The sequence below is a fragment of the Cyprinus carpio genome, chromosome B23 (genome assembly GCF_018340385.1).
Source record: "Cyprinus carpio isolate SPL01 chromosome B23, ASM1834038v1, whole genome shotgun sequence".
Taxonomy (NCBI): Eukaryota; Metazoa; Chordata; class Actinopteri; order Cypriniformes; family Cyprinidae; genus Cyprinus; species Cyprinus carpio.
The window spans coordinates 10,557,793-10,582,788 of record NC_056619.1 but is presented as its reverse complement, the minus strand read 5'-3'; the positions used below and the strand labels follow the sequence as shown (position 1 = coordinate 10,582,788).

Below are 24,996 nucleotides of genomic sequence, written 5' to 3'. Positions count from 1 at the left end.
CAACATTTAACTTATTTCAACTCACTCAGTCTGACCACACTCATCTGATCTTCATTTCTATATGTTATATGGGCACATGCACAGGACAACAAACCAGATCAGTCTTTTTCACCAACAGATCCTACTGTGTACCTGTAAGTGCATGAGCAAAGCTTTCTCCAAAAACCTCTTAATCTTTTTCTTAGTCGCCCACATTTTCCAATTTTAGGCAGCTCTAATCTGGAAAAAAACACACAGAACAAACATGAAAACAAACTGACAAACACTACAATAAATGAGTTATAATACACCCATAAAAATCAGCATCGTATGTGTGCATGTTTGGGTGTGTATGTGATCTGTGCACAGTTGTGTGTAACAACTCATTACAAATACAAAAAATCTGATCAGTATATGTACTTGATCTCTGTGAGTGGCAGCTGTGGTACACACTCTTTATTAGTCCAGTCCCTTTCCTCTAAACACACAAACACATTTTTAAGCATTTTCAATCTCTCAAACACATACAAAAAAAAATAAAAAATTATCTTTTATCATTTTCACTATTACACACTAGCAATGACTAACAGTTTACCAAGATTCTGATTTAATTCATTAAGCCAATCACACAAACACTCAACCATCATTTAAAACAAACTTATAACGTAGTATAAACTCACTGCTGTGTTGCTGCTGGATGCATTAGGGTACATGTTTGGCAGCAGGTGGATCAGGTTGTCCAGCAGGTGCTCAATCAAAGTGTTACACTGCCCCTGTTCTTCAACCATTGTGGGGCCAAAAGGAATGCTGCACATGCAAATAACAAATACATGGGTCTTATAATATCCTGAAAACTTGTGCATGTGATTCTAGACACCTCAGTCCTTAGTTATTTTGTAATGTGTTCTGAAAAACGTAATCAACTGAATGCACATACAAACACTTACTGAAAGATGTTGGGTCCAAAAACTATTGACAAGTTTTTAGATGTCATAAGATTTAGATGACTCTCAGCAGCAACACGGGACAGGAAGAACATTAGGTAGCAGAGGACATTAAAATGTTCCTCTGGAAGACTGTTCAGCACGGTCCTCACAGCCTGATTAAGTTCTTCCTTTGCGAATCTGCAATTCAGTAAGATTGAGTCAGATCTTTTAAATCTCTTTTGTTGTGCAGCAAGTACTTAAAATGTTCTCTCATCGCCAGCTCAACTTCTCTTACCCCTGAACACCTTCAGCAGTTGTGTCCTGTGTGGCTCTGGAATAAGTCCACCAGGCAATTCCCCAAAGAAAACTTTCAATAAGGAGGCCGAAGTAAGAATATCCCAACTGTCAAACTCTGGAAAGCCTCCTTCATCAAAACTTTTCCTCAGTTCCTTCCAGCGTTTCACTGAACCGCCGACTCTGAACAGTCCACTCTTACTGAGCCCTGAACACAAACACACATTTTGCAAATACACACAGCCTCTACATACAACTCCACAATGTGTGTGAGCACCAGAGGACACTCACCGTGCTTCTCCACAAACTCCACAATGTGTGTGAGCACCAGAGGAAGACCCTGCCTCATCTGTCCTCTCTTCCTCAGGCTGACGAGGGGCACACCAAACACGGCTCTTGGTGTTTCCACCTGCACAAGACAAAAGTTCCACAGAAAAAAATCAGGAAGGTTTACAAGTAGGAATTTTATTGTACAGCACATAGCACATAAGAAAGTGAATTTACATAAGCTGTTACTTGTCTAACAAATGTGCATTTTTATAACTAGCTATAGTCATAAAACATTTTTTGTGTTTCTCCATGTACACTAACACCAATTTACAAAATGTGAATGGTTAATTACAATACTTGACTAGTATGCTGATGTATGAATATTTAAAACATTCAGCATTTGTAAACTGTTAGTAATCGGTTGTGTCCATAGCGCATACTTACACACACTGATAAAACATCAATCACTCGCATTTTAGGAAAGGATGTTTCTTCAGTGTCCAGTTCACAACAAATCCGAATCCGAAGCCGAGAGTCAAAATCAGAAAAGGGTCAAAACCGGGAGTCCAAATCGAGTCAAAAATCGAGTCAAAAACAAAAGGAAGTCAAAAACCGAGAGTCAATATACAAAGCAAATCCAAAGCCGACAGTCAAAGTCCGAAAAAGAGTCAAAAACCGAAAATCACTAACCGAAGAAATCCAAACAGAAACTCGCCAAAAGCACGAAAAACACCAACCACAGCAATCGCCAAAACTCCCAACAGAGAATTCTAGAAAAGAATGCTCATATGTACCTGCTGCACTTCTCACGTCATAATTGCGTTCTAAAGATGTGGAATCTGACGAGTGTAGCTGTGCTGGATTAATACATGTATATGGCATTTTTTTAATTCCCATTGTTGTGATAAGATCGGACTGCTTTTTATTCAAATGTCAAGCAAATAATTTTTATAATTACTGTGAGGACATTTTATAATAATAATAATTTTATTTTATATTTTCTTCATCCCCCTGACAAACAAATACACCACTCACTCCCTCACTTAAGAATTATAAACAATAAATAATAAAGCATATATATACCATAACATATACCATATAAACGTTATATACCATGATAAGTATATATATGTCAGACCAGTGCTGATTTTGTATATAAACGTTATATACCATGATAAGCGATATCACACGAGCAGCGAGACTGTCAGACCAGTGCTGATTTTGTCCCGAATATCACGAGTTTAAATGTGATTTTTATACAGTTCAGTCAGTAAATAAGAAGCTGATATTGTCTTATATTTTAAACACAGTATTATGTGTTTTTGCTCAATTTCGCAGAAAAAAAGACTTGTAATGTTTTTTTAAAGAAGTTTCTTCTGCTCATAAAGGCTGCATTTATTTGATCAAAAATGCAAAAAAAACCTGTAATCTTGCAAAATGTTATTATTAGAATATAAAATAATGGTTTCTATTTAAATATCCTTTAAAATATAATTTATATCTGTGATGCAAAGCTGAATTTCCAGGATCATGACTCCAGTATAAAAAGTGTCACATGATCCTACAGAAATCATTCTAACATGCTGATTTATTATTAGAATTATCAATGCTGGCAACAGCCAAATATTTTTTGGAAGCTGCGATACTTTTTTCAGGATTCTTTGATGAATAAAAAGTTAAAAAGAACAGCATTTATTTAAAATAGAAATCTTTTCTAACAATATACACTACCATTAAAAAGTTTGGGGGTCAGTAAATTTTTATTCTTTCTTTTTTTCGAAATAAATTAAAACTTTCATTCAGCAAGGATGTGTTAAATTGATAAGCAGTGAATAGATACAAAAGATTTATATTGTTAGAAAAGATTTCTATTTTGAATAAATGCTGTTCTTTTTCTAACTTTTTATTCATCAAAGAATCCTGAAAATTCTGAAGGATCATGTGAAACTCTAAACTAAAAAAAAGACTTACATAAAAATAAAAAATTAATAATAAATCAGCATATTGGAATGATTTCTGAAGGATCATGTGACACTTTATACTGGAGTAATGGCTGATTTAAAAATCAGATTTGCATCACAGAAATAAATTATATTTTAAAGGATATTAAAATAGAAAACATTATTTCATATTGTAATAACATTTTGGCAGATTACTGTTTTTTTTTTCTGTATTTTTGATCAAATAAATGCAGGCCTGATGAGAGACTTTTTTAAAAAACATTACAAGTCTTACTGACCCCAAACTTCAAACTTTCGAACGGTAGTGTGTGTGTGTGTATATATATATATATATATATATATATATATATATATATAGTTAAAAAGAATCGTGTAGCCTACTTACAGAGAAGCATTTTCAGTCAGATACTCCAGCACCACTTGCAGTTTAGCAGATGGTGGGAAACCTTCTTGAGGAACTTGTCTAAATGCTGAACAGTTGTCCTGTCAATCAACAGACAATAAAACAAAAGCTGGGAACATTTGCAGTCTTTTATGTTCAAGAAGCTAATCCTCTGTCAGGAGGACTGTAAGGAATTATGTAATTACCAGTTGCTCAGAGTTTACATTCACTTTCCTTTACATTTTATTAGCGGATTTAACTGAAAATGGGCTGTATTTAAAAAAATAATACATAAAAACGCACTGTGTTTTACATTCACTTTCCTTTACATTTTATTAGCGGATTTAACTGAAAATGGGCTGTATTTAAATGCATTTACATTCCAGTATAAGTCTTTCGTTGAACACTATAAAAAAGCAGAAGCACTGTGTATGTCAGAAGCACTGAAGAGAAAACAACAGAACTGTACATTACAAAAACTTTATACAAACTTAGCATTGCATTAACACAGGCAATAATACAAAGCCTGCAAGGGGAGAAAAAAAAATCTTGAATGATCACGTGTCTTTTTGTTAGGTGCAGTCACGTGGAAGACATTCTGTCTCTTCTTGGTCACAAAAGGTTTCTTAGTTTTATTTCATTTTAAAGAGTGTGAACACCTTAAAGAACTATTTCTATTTGTGGCAGATCATGGACAAAGCATTAATTCTGAGACCAAAGAAATAGTTTTATTTCACATTCTGTTCCAAAGTTTTCTTTCTTTCTTTCTGACTTGGGTATTTCACAATAACAACAAGCAAGCTTTATCGCCACCTGTGGAGTATCCAGTCTATGACTAAGTTTACATGGACATCAGTAATCTAATTATTTACCTTATTCTGAATAAGACAATATTACGATTATGGTGTTTACATGAGATACTTTTAGAATATTCCTTTCATGTTCCCGTTTTACATGTTACAGCCTAGTAGGCTACAGTTCGATTAATGGCACACGTCATTACGTCCCCACGTAATTTGTACGTGCATACAGACGATGGTGGGTGCTGAAGCTCTTTTATTAGCCGTTAAACGGTTGAGCACTGCCGTGTGTGTATCCTGTAGCAAAATGCGGCGAAAAGTCCTACACGCCGGTAATAATGTGATTAAGGTGTACATGTCTATTCTGCACTTCAGTAATTTGACTAAAATAGGAATACTCCACATGTATGGAGTATTGTTGTATGTACACGTCCTCATTGACTTACATGCGCACGAATAATGTGATATTTACAATAATCAGAGTAAGGACTTAATCGCATTATGATGTTTACATGTGAAGAGCGGTCTTCACTCCCGTTTTACATGCAGTTTACATTATTCTTATTATTCGCTAAGAATTGTGTTTTTATATTTTTTTTTTTTACTGCCATTATTCACATACCCCACTGCACAGCACAAATGATGGACTCAGAGAGAGGAGGTGTGTTACTGGCCGCTTTGTCAATACGATTATGCTTTCTGCGATTATGAGTTTAATCGCATTATTTAAATCGAAGTATTGCGTTTTCATGAGGTAAAGTTTAATTGCAATATTGCCAAAATCTCATTATAATCGCATTAAAGGGATGCACGTAAACGCACTCATTGAGAAGAGCCTGAATGGCGCTGTCCGTGGTGCTGAAAGGGCGACTCCCAGTTTCTTCTTTTACTCTAATGCCCGAAGAGTGTTGGATATATGATTAGGCGGACGTAAACCAAACTAGAGTCCCATGGGAGTGTAATACCTGGAAAATGTGTGCTTATTATTTTAGACTGGGTGGTTATTTTAAAGGTTGCCTCCATTATTGCTTGCTTCTATCTATTTAACTTCTCTCGATAATTTCTAATCGACTTTGGCATTTCCCACTTGAGTTCTTCTTCAGTAACTAAGTGCAGTGAAATTACGCAGGTTATAACCACGCTGATTTTACTTTTAAAATGTAAAGACACCCCCCAAAATTGTGTTTGGGTGGAGGGGGGGAGCGAGGTCTTAAAAGCAACACTTTCTTTTAATAGCCAGCATAGGCCTATTTTAATAGCGTTTCAGTAAACACAAACCATATTCGAAGTTAGAGCATTAAATTATATATATATATATAATATATATATATATATATATATATATATATATATATATATATATATATATATATATATATATGTCATGATTTATCTTTTATATTTACATATTTAAGTTTGATAGTTGACGTGGTGATTGGGCGTCAAAAGACAGTTCGGTTGCGCGTCTATCTGAACATGGCTGACAATAATTCCTTTGAAATGTAAATAATTAAACGGAAACAGCAAATCATAACACCGCATGTCCTCACAACTTCAAGTGGTGTGGTCCCCTTTAAGGAGATCGTCATAATATTACGCATCTGCTTTCATGTCAACGCTTGTCTTCCCTCACGAGGCTCTCAAACAAACCTCACGCGCCAGAATCCCTCTCATTATCAGCAGCAGCAGCACCGCCCCGTCGACTCGCCCTCCCGACCAGCGGAGCACCGCTGTGGCGGAGTCCTTGACGGGGACGAGCTCCCGGGTAAACACGGCAAAACACTGCTGTTTACATGTAGGCAGGCTGATTCTCGCCGTAAGGCTGCAAGCAGGTAAATGTCAAATGTTTTGCATTGCAGTATGACGTGCGAATCTTGATGCATCTTTGTAGCGAAGGACTCCTTCTGCTTTTCCTGTGTGTAGGACAAACCAAGAACTGTGAAGCGCCAGGTATAGGGTTTATATGATGTCTGAATGTATCGAACAAAACGATATTTCGCACGCTAAATGGTGTTTATTTGCACGCCGCGTTTCGCACACATTTTGGGTTTCGGTGTTTCGATGTGCGCGTTCACAGCAGATGTCTCCCTGCAGCGAGCATGCGTGTGCATTTGCTTTTGTTTTGGTATTGCGCTTTCATACTTTTGTAATCCAGACCTGTGTTTTTATAACTTACTATTTGTCGTTCTGTAGCCCTGGTACATGCTTTATTTTTTATTTGGTTTCAGCACGTTTTGTGCGCTGTGAGTCGTGACAGGGACGGTGTAGTTTTAGGGCCTAGGGTGCAGTATGACCTTGCATCCCTGTAAGGACTTGCGGACTGCAGAGAAAGTGTGCTTAAAAGTGAATTTGTCAGGATCTGGAAAGATCATCATGTGAAGTCTTTATCACAACCAAGCAAGTTTACATTATTTTGAACATATTAAAGAAGGTTAAACTGTACAGTGTGTCATGGTGCATCACTAGTAGTAATCTCTCTTGTATTACAGTAATTATTACCTTCTCCTTTGCGCAGGATGCTATTTGTTGCATGTAGACTTGCCATTGAGGCTTGCCTTGCGGTTGTGTAATGTCACCACCATGCTGTCCCGTCTGTCTGTCTCATCACATACACACAAGCTAGGAAAGCTAATCACACCACTTGTGGAGTTCACATTCTAGAATAGTGGCTGAATGGCTGTCTCCATGGCGACTGTTCTACATCTTCTCAGCATGCAGGCCAATCTTCCACAGCATTTCCTTACCACCTTGGTTTCAACCAAATGTGCTTCAGCTACAATGAGCACACTCAATAATATATTTCACTCTTTAGGATGAATGCAGGTACAGTGTGACACTTAAACGTAACCTTCTCACAATACATGTCTTAAAATATCTTAAAATAGTAATAAAATATTAATATTTTAATCAAGAACTAAAATAAATCTGAAGTAGTCTATAAATATAAGTTGAAAAACTCAAAGTTATAAATGAAATAACTGACTGGCTAACCATCTAAGTAACTAAGCAGAAGTACTAAAAAGGTACTTCAAATTAAAACTGAAATAAAATAAATTACTATTTAGACTATTAACTATTTAGAACTATTTATAATTATTACTTTTTAAAAAAACACAGCAAAATGACTAAATATTGAACTCAAATTAAAATGAAAAGTTTATCTTGTAAATAAAACAATATTGATTCTTCCATTACTGAAAATACTTACAGCATTAAAGAGTTAGTTCACCAAAAAAAAAAAAAAAAAAAAAGTAAATTAGCCTGTTATTTACTCACCCTCAAGCCTTCCTAGGTGTGTATGACTTTCTTCTTTCAGACGAATCCATTCGGAGTTATATTAAAAAATTGTCCTGGCACTTCTAAGCTCTGTCATTGTAGTGGGTGGGTGTTTCAGTTCAACAGTCCAAAACACATCAAATGAAGTGCATGCATCCATAATATAATATGCCTCACATGGCTCCGGGGGGTGAATAATGGCCTCCTGTATTGAATCCATGCATTTTTTTAAAGAAAAATATCCATATTTCAAACGTAATAAACACTTCTCTCTCACTTCATCTAACTGTGGTACACGGAAACCGTTCCTGTGGATAACATAGCACGTCGACGTAGCATAATTAGTGACGAACGGAGAGAGAGAACAAAACAAAATGCCAGTCATGAATTAGAAGTACAAACCGAGGATTTGTAAAGAAAAATGATGGAGGATTTTGATATAAGCCAAGAAAAGACTGGTTTTACTTTGCTAAAGTATGGAAACTTTGCTTTCTTTGCTCCTGTAAACAAATTCGCGAGACTAGCATATTTCAGAGGCGCACGCATGACACATACATCCTACATTATCTGCGGGAACATCTTCCGCATACGACAGTCAGCAGAAGTGAGAGAAAAGTGTTTATTACTTTTGAAATATTAATATTTTTCTTACAAAAACGCATGGATTCGCTACAGGAGGTCTTTATTCACCCCCACAGGAATAGCCAGGGGAATTTTCGTGCACTTTATTTGACATGTTTGGGACTGTTGAACAGAAACACCCGCCTACTACAATGATAACGCTTGGAATAGCCAGGGGAATTTTAAATATAACTCCGATTGGATTCTCTGAAAGAAGAAAGTCATTTATATCTAGGATGCCTCGAGGGTGAGTGAAACACAGGCTAATTTTCATTTTTGGGTAAACTAACTCTTTAACACTTGTTCCAAACCTGTTGGTAACCAAACCTTTGACGGTAGCCACCAGGTTCCAAATGCTATGGCTACGGCTTTCTTTCTTCTGTTGAACAAAAAAGAAGATGGCTACTGTCAAGTTGGTAACCAAACCTTTGACGGTAGCCACCAGGTTCCAAATGCTATGGCTACTGTCAAATGTTTGGAACTAATACAGGTTTGGAACAACTTTATGTTGAGTAAATGATGACAGAAGTTTTTATTTTAGATGAACTAAGCCTATCCCTTTCAGTTAATCCTAAACTAGTGTGGAATGACATTGATGTATGCATTTGGATCTCACTTATATCAAAACAATGGCAATGACAAATCATTAAAAAGTGTCCCACTTTACCTGCATTCATTCTCTATATTGACGTTAAATAAAGTGTAACTAGATATTTGTTAAATATATATTTCCTACTATTTGTAATTGTTTGTGAGGTAAATGTAATATTGATTTATTTATAAATCTACTTTTTGATTGCACTGATACACAACTACTGAAATATAGTTTATGTTTGTGACATGACAGAGCTGCTACTGTATATTGTTTATTCACTTCAGAGCATTCATGCTGCAATTATCCGTCCACACTTGATGCATTTAGCTCCATTCAATCCACTGACTGAGTGATCACTTCTCTCTTAGGACCCATGAGGATGGATGACATGATAAATGACTTCATAAGCACTTACTTCTGACCACTTTCTTTATCCATCTTAGTCTGGCTCCCATAAGATTTAGGTAAACAGAAGATGGGTTTACTAATTTTTATTGAGGGTGGTACGAGAGTTATTAAAGGAATAGCTCTGCAAGTAAGCATTCTGATATTATTTAATGTAATTATATTATTATTTAATGTAAATATAGGCCTACATTCTGTATTATTTATTCTTTTTTTCATTCCAAACCTATTTTCTTTTTTCTGTAAAAAAAAAAAAAATGATTTTGAAGACTCTACACAGGTTTTTTTCTATACAAATATCATAGTGACCATGACTGTTAAACCTAATAATTTGTTAATGAATTAAACTGATGAACTCAATAATGACTCAATGATTCTTGAGTTAAATGTGAATTCAGTGTTATTTTAGTGTTATTTATAAAATTATAGTATTTATTCTGAAACTTTAAATTTTTATATTTTAAAATTTTTCATTTTAATTTTAGTTAGTTTTAGTAAGCTTGATATTTGATTTAGTCATATTTTTAATACCTATTTATTTTACATTTATTTAAGTTTTAGACATTTTAGTACTTAAACCAAGGCAAGAAAGTTTTTTGAGTTTTTCATCTAACTTTTCATTTGATTTTATGATTTTATGTGATTTTAAGGTGTCCTTGTTACACGTAACATGTACTTACTATTATGATAACAATTAATTGGCATAACTGCAAACAAGTAACCCTAAACCAAACCCTAATCCTAGCCCTAACCTAGGGTTGGGCGATATGGCCAAAAAAATTATCACAATAAATGTCAAATCTTTATTTCTTTCGAGTTTAAAGACAGATTATTTCCCCAAAGTGAAAGTTGTAGAAACTAGACCATTAATTTTTCCAAAATAAATTTCTTAGTAGAAAAATTAATTAGTTTGATTTGATATTACTTCAAATCAAGAAACAGGTTTGTGTTGCCTGATAATATTAATAATAATATTTTTTTTGTCTCTTTGAATTGCACATTTGATAGTAGCTTGAGTTAGGATGCAGATGTAAATTTTTGTTCATTATCAAAATCAGTAACATCTGTAAAAACTATAGCAAACAAATTTTTATATGGTGAAATTTAATTATTCTGAGTTTTTTTTTTTTTTTTTATTAACCATTGGTCTTCCATAGCATAGATTTAGATCATGATAAACACAGTTAAAACCACACATATAGCACACCTCAATACCATAGCAATTATATTGCATCATAGTCTAAAAACATTTGTTATAAGGCTAAATGCACACATGCTATAGCTTAATCACAAAAATACTGCAATTATATTGCATCACTCCTTTAATACATTTAAAGGTGGGGTAAGTGATTTCTGGTAGCCAATGCTGACATTTGAAATCACCAAAACACACCCCTACCCCAAAAGGTTCTCGCCCCTATTTTGATAGCTCTGCCCCACAAATACTGTACGTACGCAACCCAGGCAACGATTAGTTCTGTGAAACAAAGCAAAACAAAATACTGTAGAATTCATTATAATCAGTCAAGCTGCCCACAGCTACAAAATACAATATAACCCACCATAATCATCCACGTTTGTCGACCCATAGATATATATATATCTATGGTCTACACTGGATGTGGCATGACACGGCAAATCCCAGACAGAAAACTGCTGCTGCATTCTAATTATGATGTATTGACACAAATTTCAAATGATTTTCAATGGTCGCTTTGTCACATCCAGTGTACTAGACCAAAGACTGGACTTTGACTAGACAGACTTTAGCTGTTTCGCCAAACACACATTTAAACAAAACAACCGAGAATAAACAAAACATTTATTATGTCCGATCGCAGGCCTTCCGCTCCTTGAGTTCTCTACAGAGCTGGAAAACTGATCCAATATTTACATGGGTCCTACTTCTTGCCTTATTGCCTTAAGCCTCCTTTTGTTCCACAGACGTTTTACTCTTCTGTTTTTTATCCGCTATCTCTATCTTTCTGTCGCTTGGCTCGGCTAATGTCTGTCATGTGCACTGAACACTCTCTCGTTCCCATCATGAGTAGACACGCCCCTTACTGCTGATTGGCTACAAGTTTGTTTTGCTACTCGGCCCGAAACAGTTTTCTAAAGCGTTTTTGAAAAATCGCTTACCCCACCTTTAATACATGTCTACATTAAAAATATAATAAAATTTGATACAAATACCCACATTTCTGACACAATACCATAGTGCAGTTAGTGTTACTGTTAATGCATGGTAAATGATGGCAATTTATAGATTGAAAAGCCTTTTGACTGTATCGTTGCACACAGTGTTTCTCCTGTTTGTCAACGCTGTTTCATCTGCCTTTAAACTAGTTAAAGCAGCGAGTAATTTGTGTTGTTCCATTTGCTAAACTCAAGTGCTTCACACTGGATCTTACATGACCGAGACTCGTCAGTGAGTAAACGCATCTGCTGGTAAACTCACGATGCACTGCTGTTTTGAACCTTAGCTGAGTGGATAAACGGTCCGTGTGCCGCGATTCAAATGAGTCGTGGCCTTTCGTTCCGCTTTTGGCTCATGAACATTAAATTAAACATTTATTGAACTCTTCATATTGTTTTATCTAAGAAAATTATATCACGATAATTATCTTTATCGATTTATCGCCCAGCCCTATGCCTAACCATATAGTAAGTACATGTAGTTAAAGGGTCCGCTGAATGCAAACTGCGTACACTATTCTGTGTCAGCCGCAACACAAGGAAATGTTTTCTATGTGTATTTACACTTTGATTTGAACGAAAACAGCACATCCGTGCAGCACAGATGACACAGAAGAGCGTACGCTGCTTGCGTCCAGCGGATATTCTCTAAAATTGCGCTACGGTGATGTGGAGTGACACAGAGAAGACAACTTCTTGAATAAAGTTGTTATTTTTGTTTTCTTTGCGTACAAAAAGTATTCCTGCGCTTCATAACATTACGGTTGAACTACTGATGGCAGATGGAGTATTCTGACAATGTCTTTCATACTTTTCTGGAAATTGACACTGTTATTTACTTGGCAGTCTATGGGACAGTCACAAGCCTCACGGTTTTCATCCAAAATATCTTAAATTGTGTTCCGAAGATGAACGAAGCTTTTACGGATTTGGAACGATATGGGGGTAAGTGATTAATGACAAAATTTTCATTTTGTAGTGGAGTATCCCTTTAATTAATATTACTCAGTACTTAAATGTATAATTACACTGTAACAAGGACACCTTAAAATAAATTATAACTTAGTTCTGTTATTAGTTAACAATAACAATGCCAGAGAAATGACATACATTTCAGTCTGCTCCACATTATATGGATCCTGACATCTTATGGAGATTAAATTAAATGTACTACTTTATAGTGCTTTTATACATCTATTGTTGTTGTTGTTGTTGTTGTTGTTTTTGGAGCTTGACATGGTCACTATAAAACGCTGCTGAATGAAAAAGATGTGCATGAAAAAATCTAAGTTGTCAAACAGATCTTCTGTTCTGCTTCTTTGCCTTTCATTACCTTCATTATATTCAACTCATAATCTGTTTGAAAGCTGCAAGCCGGTGTGTGATATTTGGCTGTTTATGAGCAAGTGTTTCTGCAGTAATATTGCTTGAATCTGGCCTGTGAGAGAGAAGAGACGTGCTGGGTCATAACAATCACTCATCTGCAGCTTTCTGCACATCTCATACGACAGCAGCCAGAGGTCATCCAGTGCTGTAGCAGGACCATGACACAGCAGATTATATTTATTCTTCCTGATGCAAATACAGTGTTCTTTTTCTAAGCAATTAATATTTTTAGATTTGTATTTGTACTTCCTTTCATATACTCTTCAATAACTCTTCTTCAGACATGTCTGCTTAATTTTTGAGCCACACACAATAGCCAGAACAGTTAATTTTATAAGTTCATTTTCCATTTGATCTGAATGACCTGAATATTCATTATTTTATTTGTGTATCTGATACAAACTAGGCAGACAGTATAAAATTAGAGAGATTGAGACTGTAGTCTTCTGCATCGGTGCAAAGTTCAAACAGATAGGATAGATCTCACAGCTGCGCTCTACATTATGACTCACACTGCGTCAGAGTGAAACCACACTGTCCCGATACTGACTCAGCAACTGCATACCCCCCCCCCCAAAAAAAAAAATAAAAAATATATATATATATATATATATATATATATATATATGTACTTTAATGATCTTTCATCATTGTACTTTAAAAAAATAAAAAACATATATATATACATATATTAGATCCCTGTTTATTTATTCATAATATAGTTACTTATTAATAATAATTTTTTTATTACTTTAATGATCTTTCATCATTGTACTTTTAGGTTTTTTTTACTTTTTATTTCACTTACATTAAATTTTTCATCAAATATATTTCTTATTTATTTCAGCTTTATTTTAATTAATGAAAAGTTTTTTATGTTTTTTGTTGACAATAATAACAGCGGTCTGTTTTGTTCATTTTCATCACCCAACCAACCCCAAGTGGTTGAAAGGTCATGTCATTATGATAAAGGATTGTGTTGCTTATTATAGAGCATATTGCAGTGTATCGTTGATTATACTCAGATGTGCCAGTTCCTTTTTAATTATTTAGATTATTAATCCCTCTTTTCCCTCAGCATGTGTCTCAGGATGCACAATGTAGCAGAAATTGTTGTTTTTTTACCCTTCCTTTTCTATTTCCTCTCTTGTCTGTTTCTCTCAAATTAAATATTCTAGCTGTATCAGGAATGAAAACTTTTTTAAAGCTTCTGGGTAGATCTTGATTTCACAGAGTAATCTGATTGTGAAAGTTAAAGTGCTATTATTTCTGCTGTCTGGCCTTGCACCAACGCAGAGTCAGAGACCAACCAGTTTGTGTCAGCGCAATGTTAAATATATTACAGCTCCGCAAGCAATGCTCCTGCCAGGTCTGCTGAGTGTGAAGAGATCAGACAGATTAGATGAAATAAACAGATTCTTAAGTTTCCTTTTGACTTTGATGGCATGATCAGCTTCACATGATACTGTAAGAGAAAAAATGAAACATTAAGTTGACATCTTAAAGGGACAGTTCACCTAAAAGTGAAAACTTTTGAAATCATTCATTCCTTATTCTATGGAACATGAACGGAAAAATGCATTTTCAAAACACAAAATGCATTTCAAAAAAGAGTTTCTTTTTTTTTTCTGCAGACCAAAGAAAGTAATTTAGGTTTGGACTGACATGGAAGGTAAGCAAATGATGACAGAATTTCATTTTGGGGTGAACTGTCCCTTTAATAGTATTGTAGTGCAGAAACAAACCTGAAATATTTTTTTTTATAAATGAGATGAGGGTTGACGCATGGTTTGATATAGAAAATCATTTCCTCAAGTCAAACTGACGACATTGTTCGTGTTCTTGTGTTTTATTCAGGCTGGCTGCAGCTGAGCTTTTCATGCTGTGTTGACAGGGAGGAAGACAGATCCAGCTGAAGAAAGAGAAAGGAAGGAGAGGACTGCTGACTCCATGTCTTCACCTTCAAATAAAAGATCTGGCTCTGGATCACGCAAGTATGGCACCTTTCATCTCTCTTCAAGTCTTCTTTCCAACAGACATTCTTTCAAACTTGCAGCTGTGTTGGTGCTTTGCTGTAATATCTAACGCTTCTAGCTGCTGTTTAATTCTCTTAATCACAGTAAGATCTCTGCTGCAGTTTAATGACCTTTTGAGCTTCAAGTGCTTCAATAATCCTCTCTCTTTCCTCCGCTGCCGTCATTAATACATCAGCTGTTTAGCTCTTTCAATTTCTCTCTCTGCTGTCAAGACCTTTTCACCCTGCAAGTGTCAGATTGTATAAAAACTTCCCGAGGGGCCAGTTTAAAAGATTTATAAGCACATTAATGTACTTGGATATTAAACACATACTCACAAATGTACACTAACGTTCAAAAGTTTGGGGTCCATATGATTAGTCTCTTATGCAAGGCTGCATTTATTTCATCAAAAGACTGCAATATTGTGAACAAATATTATAACATTTTAAAATAACTGATTTCAAAATGTATTTATCCTTCAGAAATTATTAAAAAATGCTGATTAGCTGCTTAAGAAACATATCTTTTTATTATCAATGTTGAAATAGTTGTGCTTAATATATTTTGAAAACTGTTATACATTTTTAAGGATTCTATGATTAATAGAAAGTTCAAAAGAACCGCATTTCTATGAAATAGAAGTTTTTTGTAGAAATGCAAACGTATTTAGCTAAAGATCAACTTAATGCATCATTGCTAAATAAAAGTATTAAAGGCAGAAATGATTTCAAAACAAATAAATTTCAACATAATAAATATATTTTGTTTTTAATAAGTATATTTAAAATTATGACACAATGAACATGATTTCTAGTTTTATTGTGTGCATCTCAGAAATAAGTTGGCATGTGTAACTTTAAACTAAGATACAACATCATGCATATCTTCCGATTTAGACCTTCGAGTAAGATTAACCCAAACATGCTGCTGTGCCTCACTCACTCACATTCTTTTATTAGCATTATTTTACATAACGACTGCAGTAAAATCTATGTAAATGTATGAATCACACTTGTACAATTATACGGTGCTATATAAATTAAATAGTTACATCTAAAAATTCCACACCTTTCCTGTGTAATCCACGCCTGTGTGCAATTCTGTCCAAGTACAGATATCATTTCAAAATATATACTAGTAGTAGCAATGAGTTTTAATGGTAATATTGCAGTAGAGCCCAGCTCTGTGCCTCTGTCTCATCTCTGTTTCCTCAGATTCAACCTGCTGAAGGCCCTACAGCCTAAGCACCGCTTGCAACAAATGCTGTCGTCTCCCACGGCGTCCCCTGTGTGAGACTCTGATTCAGTACCCTATAGTAGGGCATGACTGTAGTAGTCAACACTGCTGCACTGGGCATTCACACGCCAATTTAAAACCAGCCCCTTACCTGCTACCACTGATGCTGATGTTGGGGATCTGAGAGGGCAGTTTACGCTGAACTCAACGGTCTTTGACAGAAGCTCAGAGGAAAAGCAAATGGATCAGTTAATCATCTGTAAATATGTTCCCTGAGAAGCCATTTTGGCTGTGATTGAAATGATAATCTGTGAGATCGACAATGAATGTGATATTTTCCCAGTGATTCTAATGAGTGTGTGGCAATGCAGTGCACATATTCACTACACAATACCCGACTTTCCCTCAATTATTCCATATCACATAATGGACGTACATAATCTGTCCAACTACCCTGGCTGCTTTTCTCTTTCTCCCGTCTTTTCCTTGCTATCAGTATTGATAGCAGAGTCCTCTTTATCTCTGTCACTCCTCAAGCACGCTTTCTTTGTTTCGGGTCTTTCACTTTGCTTTTATTTTCTTTGCTTTGCTCTCACCTTAACCATGACCTTGGCTTGCTTTCATGGTTAGGTAGTTCAGCAAAGCTTTTATAGCCCACCAATGGTGGTCCTGGTGGACAGTAGTTATAGTGGCTTTTAAATGTGCTGTTTTGATTGGTCTATTTTTATATAACAAGTTGAGCTGTTTAACTCAGGAGAATTATATTTAGACAATATTTAGAGTTATTTTAGTGTTGTTTATATACTATTATATTATTTATTAATATTTTAGGTGGTGTTTTTATATTTTCAGTTTTCATTTTAATGTAAATTTTAGTAATGTTTATGTGTGTATGCTTTTTATTAGTTATTATTCAAAATTATTATGTTCTGTTGAGCTTTAATATATTTTTATTTTAGTTTTAGTAATTTTGGTACTTCAACTTCAGTGGTCAACTGATATAAGGTTTTCAGAGGTTGCTGCTGATACTGATATTTACTCAAAACTCACTCACAAAACTGAAATAAAAATGACCAAATATCAGTACAATAATATCAGACTATCACTGGATTCAAAGTTATCCATCATGCCTGTAAAAACAGCACTCTGCACCACCTAAAGGACGTGCTTTCTTTCAGCGCTGATAACCCAAGATTTAATGTTCCCAAAAGAGAATGTTTCTGGGAGATTAAAGATGTCCTTATGCTCTAAGCTACCCCATGATCCATTGCTCCTAGAATTTGACAGGTGATTGTGTATTATTTTGCCTCTTATGAATTTGGTAGTCTATGTGAGGTCAGCATACAGCATGACATTGCACGTTCAGAAGATCTTGAAATCAGTTAGATAGTTAGAATCTCTTTCGTTTATATAAAAGAGACTTTTAATGCCAGCAAGGATGAAGGAAACAGTGCAATTCTGTCAAAAGTAATTTAGTAAGCCTTATATGTCCAGCATGATTTTTTTTTATTCTTTTAAGTGTGGCAAAGTGGCTCTGATCCTTCCCAGCCTTGTGCTAGTGTTTCTGACAACCAGAATTAATAAGAAGCTCCTTTTTATCTTTCTCTCTGTCCTCCGCTGACTGCTGACATAATTAATTAGTCAGACAATCTGTCAAGTAATCTGTCAGATCTGCAACCTACAGAGTAATGAAACAAGCTTCATTTGATCAAGTAAACCTAAAGGTTGCTTACTTTAACCAAATATTGTGTAAATTGCGATCATTCAAAATTGTAATATTGGGTGTATCAAACCAGGAATTTCAATGACAGATGTATACATCATTTTCAGGAAACTGGAAAAAAAAATTGTGGATACAAATAGAGCATAATGAAAAGCTTATGGTAGATGATTACTTTTTTGTAGCACTACTGCTTCTACCCAGTTTTATCCCATATTTATAAACAAGAAAGTTTACAAGAAAATGTCCACAGAAACATTCATTTGATTGATTTATACAATACAGGTTAAGGTGAACTTTAGGTGTGTGCTGTCCTGTGTAATGATTCCTTTTTGTTTGTGGGTCAGTTTTGACTATTGCAGGTTTATAGAGCTAGACTACACACCCATGGAGTCAGGCATTATGGTCTCTATGAGACAGAGCAGAGGATTTCTGACACCAAAGTCCCCGGAACGCCACTGTCGGTCAGCACTCCATCATCCCTTCTGTCTCGTACTTTTTATTCTTTCTATTCTTTTCTTCACTTTTCTTTGTTCCATGTGTGCCATTGTGTCAGCATGGATTCAAACTCGTCAACCACAGCACGATGTCCCTATAAAATCCAACTTTTTGATTTTACAGGGGGTTTAAAGCTCCAATTGCATATGTGTGTCACAGTTGAAGATGATTTCATGTCTGTGGTGTGCAAAGTGAGCTCTCATTAGATGGCTCTGCTGTTAAATTCTGCTTGTTCAGCTGCCAGTTTGTTTCTCATAATTGATTCATGATGGAAATTTATCATGATTTGTCATCTGTGCCTCAGCACATTATTCAACTGTTTGTATTACTTTGCAATTTGTGCTTGCAGTTTTATGTGATCTGGGTGTCTTTTCTTTACATCCATAAAAGGTGTTCTCCCCCTAGTTGACTGTATGTATAGAGGCATGTTAGTCAATTTGTACCATAAGTAGTCATGTTTGATTTTGTGTTTCATGGAATTGTACTTTTTGTTTGTTCATGATAGTGTGTGTTTGTGCATTCTGTTTATTCCTCATCCTGCTTCCTCCTAAGTGGCCTTGAAGGTAACACTCTGAAATTGTCATTCTGTTATGCTACAGACGGAGTCCAGCACCTGTCAGTAACCGTGATCCATATGGAAATGCCTCTCTCAGCAGCAGTAGCAATTCAGGGTCATGCAAGGGCAGTGACGGTAGCCCAACCCATAGGTGAGACACAACTCACCCATAGACCGGTGATGCATTGCTCCTTTCTCTTCTTTCTTGTTTGTTTATATGTAGTGTATACCACTTTTCTCATCCATATCAGGCGTCACATAAAATACACCTCCTGCAATGATAACCACGGTATCCGGCCCCCTCCACCTGAGCAATACCTTACCCCACTGCAACAGAAAGAGGTGTGTATCAGACACCTCAGAGCACGGCTCAAAGAAACCATCGAAAGACTGCAGGACAGGTAAAGCATGAATCATTTATAAAATGAGGGCCCATGCACTAATGATCTCATCAGTCTATGAAGAAATTAGTTTTATCTTTAAGCAGCATTGAGTGGTAGTTAATTAAAGTAATTCCTTTATTTTGGAATTGTTATGCAAATTTGCACTTGGTTGATTTCTAGACCATGTAACAATTATCAATCAAGTCACTAACTGCTGAATATTAGCATTTAGACTGTGTAATTTAAGGACTCTACTCTAAATATTTATAACTTTTCTTAACTGTTTATTTTAAAGGCAGCCTCCATTTGTCTAAAAGCAAGAATGTGCTTTTAAAGCTGTTTTGTGTAATGTTCTGAAGAGAGCTATTGGTCAGCATTTACATTTATCACAATGGCAGTTGTTCGCCTGGTCCTGTACACTTATTTTTGGGCACACTACTTTTTAAGTCAATTACCTGAGCCATTAAGGCCATGTGACTAATTATTCTATGCACATTCCCCTTCTCCCACTGGTCAAACAAATAGAAGGGCTTTCCCCAATCTCAGATAGTTGTTGAAGCCATTGTGTTACTATGTTGGGCAGCTCCAAATTAAACTGTCACCATGTTTAAAGAAAGTACAGTTTTCAAAGAAAGTAAACTATCAGTCAATGCCATATAGTTGGCAAGTCACATTGTACTGGGATAGAAAAAAAGCAGTTTTCATTTTGATCTTTCACCCACCAGTCACTTCTTGACATTCCTTCCTTGCTTCATCTTTTGACATCCTCTGTCTTTTTCCCCTCCTTCCTTAGGGACACTGAGATTGATGAGTTGCGCACTCAGCTGTCTCGTATGCAAGAGGATTGGATTGAAGAGGAGTGCCACCGCGTGGAGGCCCAGCTGGCTCTGAAGGAGGCTCGCAGGGAGATCCAGCAGCTTAAGCAGGTTGTCGATGTTGTCAGATCCAGTCTGGGAGACACCGACACTGGAGTGCAAAAGTGCTTCCAAGACATAAACCTCCAGAACCACAAGCTGGAGTCTTTATTGCAGAGCATGGAGCTGGCTCAGATCGGAACCCCCAAAACAGGAGAAACCCTGGCAGGTGGAGGGGTGGTGGGGGCAGGGCTGGAGGTCAGCGAGGGCCTGGTGGAGTCTTCCGAAGGCTCCCCAGCTCGCTCGCTTACCCGCAGCTCTACCTACACCAAGCTAAGTGACCAGACTGGCCAGGAACGTAGCGGTAATGAAAATGGGTGTGACATTCCATGTTTGTCAGGTGAGGGCACGCAGGACAGCGGGTTTGTTTGTTGTGGAGAAAGTGGAAGAGGAGCAAGCAAAGCAGACCTGCTCCTGGAGGCTGCGTTTTTGTCTCAAGAGACAGCCTCGCTGCTCAATGCGTACTCCCGCCTGCCACACTCCTCCACCTATGAGGCACTGAGCATCAGCGAGCCAAGAGTTGTGCCACTCCGCTGCAGTGGGATCGGGACGGGGACCACTGTTAGTGTAAGTCATCCATGTCTGTCGCATCATCACCTTTACCTGCATCACCTGCGTGAACAAGGCATTCAAACCGACTACGACCATGGCCCTGCATCGGCCCCTGCCCATGGTCCCAGTACATCCTTTAACTCTGATCTGGACACTATTGCTGAGCGCACCTTCCGCTCCCAGGGATGCAGTCCAACCTCTACCTGGATGTCTGATGAGGGAGATGATCTGGAGTCGGTAGCCACTGAATCAGCCATTACAGCAACAATTGCCACAGCTTCTGTCGTCACAGACTTTTCCACTAACGCTGCACCAGCTGTTGCAATGGATCCTTGGGCACCAACTGTGTCTGTTCCAAAAGGACCTGCAAATTTAGTGTTGGAGTCCTCTGTCAAGGAGACCACTGTTTCAGAGCTTCTTACAGTCTTACCAATCACCACAACAGCTTTGACCACAGAGACCATTGGATCCCAAGTAACCAACTCTGTTCAACCTCAACCTGTAACAGACCCTTTGCCAAACCCTTGCAACTCCCCTGGCTCTGTGCAGCCATTGATTGAGACTGAAGAAGAGCCCCTTCCACAGACCACTCAGCCTCGTGGTGTACTAACAGACGCTGGGGATGAAGGGGATCATGTCATAAATATAGGTACAGAAGATGAAGATGAGGTTGACGAGAGTGCTTCGAACACAGAGTCCAAGTCGTCTGGCTGTGGTTTACCAGTAAAGAACTACTGGAGCCGGCACTTCCTAGTGGATTTGCTTGCGGTGGTCGTGCCAGTGGTCCCCACAGTGGCATGGCTCTGTCGGGGTCCACACCGTGTTGGTCAGCCAATGTACCATATTGGTTCTCTCTTGCGAGGTTGCTGCACCGTGGCACTCCATTCCCTGCGTCGAGGAGGAGGCCTTCGGCACTACCCCGCAGGAGGAGGTGGTTCAGGGGGAATGAGTATATGAGACCAGCTCTTCTCTCTGGAGAAGCCTTGAAGCCAGTGATATCACTGTTCTTCTGTCATATGTGCAATTAGGGAGTGGTTAACATATGTAAAATGAATTGAGGCAACCAGTGGAAGGATAGTGTCTGAGCACAGCACCTTAATGCTGTGGTTCTCTATGGTCTATATCCAAGACAAGATAAGAATGAGGAAGGGGAATCACTAGGATGTATTTACACCTACAAATGAGATGCTCATGAAGTTCAGTACTTCAAACAAGCTTAACCCTTTTTCCAAAACTACTACACTGAGTAAAGAGGCGAGATGATGTGTTCTGAATGATGGACTGCCACAATGACAATAACTCAGCTTTGTGAGTGACACTAAAAGATCCCCTTTAATATGATTGTATTCCCCCTATTTAGAGTGAAGAGACGCAATAAGTGATGGGAAGAAACTTGTCCTTTTGTGCGTCCCTCTTACTGTCACTGCAGAGGGTGTGTGTAGTATGTGTTTGTATTGATTTTTCTGAGTGAGTGTTGTGTTAATGTACAGTGCAGCCAAAGTACCTGGATTACTAATGGCCATCATTGTTGTAGCCGTGAGTGCAGTAGTTAGCTGTCCCATTACTTATGCCTGTGTGGCATAAGAGCAGAACAGTCATCTTTCCCCTCAAAGAGCCAGGCAAGCGCCTGCTGAGCTATTTATATGTTTTCCATATACCATTAGTGTCCTAGATAAATGCTGTCACAAAATGATGATAGTCCATCTGGAGTCTTTTAAATAATGTATTCTTTATTCTAGGCTCAATTATGTAGGAAAGTTTGATGGTTCAGGAATGCTCTGTATAGTTGAATGGTAAATTGTGTATTTAGGAAAAGGGTAATGCATTTTAAGTAATAATATGAACAGTAAGAAAGATTCAGCGTTTAGACAATGATCAGGGTTAAATGACTTTAGTAGGTTCATGGGAGCTTTTTCACCAGAAATGAATTTTATGATTTTGTTTCACTGTGTGACCATCAAAAAACTGTCATAGCCAGATGTTTTTGGATGGAATGCTAATCTTTAAGAATAGGTCTAATTTTCATGTTCACTGTTAGTCTAGGTTATATAATTGCAGCCGGATGTGGTTGGCAACAGCTGGCATGAGAGTTGCTAAATGCTAAACAAGGAAACAGCTGAACTTAATTTAGTATTACACCCTGCTAAACAAGACTATTAGTACTAATGTTATTAAATGTTGGCTTATATGTTATTTCTGAAATACTATGTAACATAATTCCACTAAAAAGATCAAAGAAAGCCAAAAAAATATTTTGTATTGAGTTACTGGGTTAAAAAGTGGAATATACAAATTGATGCACTTTCTAAGCTTAAAATTTAAATCAGTCTGCATGCAGAAACAAATTTTAATTTAGAATTCTCTGCTTTCAGCTTTTTCCAAACATTTGGCAATGACTTCATGTCCCCTATGATGTTCATGTTGACCATTTATTTGACACACTTAGGTGACGGGTGACATTTAATGACATGTCGATTGCACTATATAATTCACTTTATAAGCAATTACTTGAAGAATACTTGATTGTGAGTTTCTGTCTGTCTAAAGCCCAATGCATACATGTGGGTTTGTGATTCAGGATTAGATTTCACCAACACCACCATTTAAAAAAAATCAACATTGATTCATAAATTCATATGAATATTTACGCTTTGTGTGTATGTGACAGCTGGATTGATTTGCCAGTCAACAGTGTAACAGATAATCAGCCAGATGATCACTATTGTAGTTATTTGTTTCTCACATATTGTCTTATCTTCTGTCCTTCAAAATCATGAATTGCCGCTGCCTTTCTGTCTACCTCCTCCCTCTGATATTGTGTACAGTATAATGTGATACAGGCTTTATTTGTTGTCTATTTGCGAAGATCTCATTTAAATTTGATGTGGTGTCTGTAAGGTTTTTCAGCACTTAAAGGGATACTCAACCCCAGAATGCAAATTTTGTCATCAATCACTTACCCCCATGTCGTTCCAAACCCGTAAAAGCACCGTTCGTCTTCGAAACACAATTTAAGATATTTTGGATGAAAACCTGGAGACTTGAGACTGTGCCATAGACTGCCAAATAAATAACAGTGTCAAGGTCCACAAAAGATATGAAAGTCGTCGTCAGAATACTCCATCTGCCATCAGACGTGCAATCTGGGTTATATGAAGCGACAGGAACACTTTTTGTATTATTGAATACTTTTTGAAGTATTGAATAAAGTCGTTATTTTTGTTTTCTTTGCTTACAAAAAGTGTTCCCGTTGCACCATATAACCCAGATTGCACGTCTGATGGCAGATGGAGTATTCTGAAGACGACTTTCATACCTTTTGTGGACCTTGACACTGCTATTTACTTAGCAGTCTATGGGACAGTCTCAAGCCTCTAGGTTTTCATCCAAATTATCTTGAATTGTTTTCCGAAGATGAACGGAGCTTTTACGGGTGTGGAACGACATGGGGGTAAACGATTAATGAGAAAATTTTCATTTTGGGGTGGAGTATCCCTTTAATATTTATTCTTTTAACTGCTTGACAATCTTAATTTGTGCTTTAAGTGGTGGTAAGTGGGCATATATGGCTTTCATTTATAGTCTAGTCTCTGCACTTTTTCACCTCATTGCAGCTGAGCACTTATTAAATAAACTTACAATAGATTTAAAGAAATGAAGGCATATATGTTCCTGATATATATATATATATATATATATATATATATATATATATATATATATATATATATATATATATATATATATATATTAATTGACTAATGTATGTTGAAATTATGAATGTGTGGCTTATCAGAATATGTATCTGGGGTTAAATGAGATTGTAATCACTTGTTACCCCAAGAATAGGAGGTTTCCTCCAAACTGCTACTGTCTGTCAATGAAATGTACGTAAATAACTATTACATTAGTTATTTGGCTGGATAAATGTTGTACACTGATATAAAGCTTTGTATACCTATTGAAATGACACACAAGGCCTTGATAAGATTTTCTTGAATTTTTTGAAGCCATATTACAAGCAGAGA

The 24,996-nt window shown here is 36.8% G+C and overlaps 1 protein-coding gene across 10 annotated transcripts; it reads left to right on the top strand.

Annotated features, from left to right (window-relative positions):
• The first annotated feature begins 6,197 nt into the window (after positions 1-6,197).
• LOC109048720 (syntaphilin-like) lies at positions 6,198-23,679 on the top strand. Of its 10 annotated transcripts, none has more exons than XM_042750633.1 (7): positions 6,198-6,444; positions 14,986-15,085; positions 16,324-16,398; positions 18,413-18,529; positions 19,163-19,270; positions 19,371-19,520; positions 20,296-23,679. In XM_042750633.1, the coding sequence occupies exons 1-7, from the start codon at positions 6,222-6,224 to the stop codon at positions 21,923-21,925; spliced, it is 2,403 nt and encodes an 800-aa protein (XP_042606567.1). In that variant the 5' UTR covers positions 6,198-6,221; the 3' UTR covers positions 21,926-23,679. The 10 variants fall into 10 exon arrangements, with proteins under 10 accessions (XP_042606567.1, XP_018921923.1, XP_042606568.1 ...); XM_042750636.1 differs by having other exon boundaries at positions 6,245-6,377; XM_042750635.1 differs by having other exon boundaries at positions 6,306-6,444; positions 14,949-15,085.
• The last annotated feature ends 1,317 nt before the right edge of the window (positions 23,680-24,996 follow it).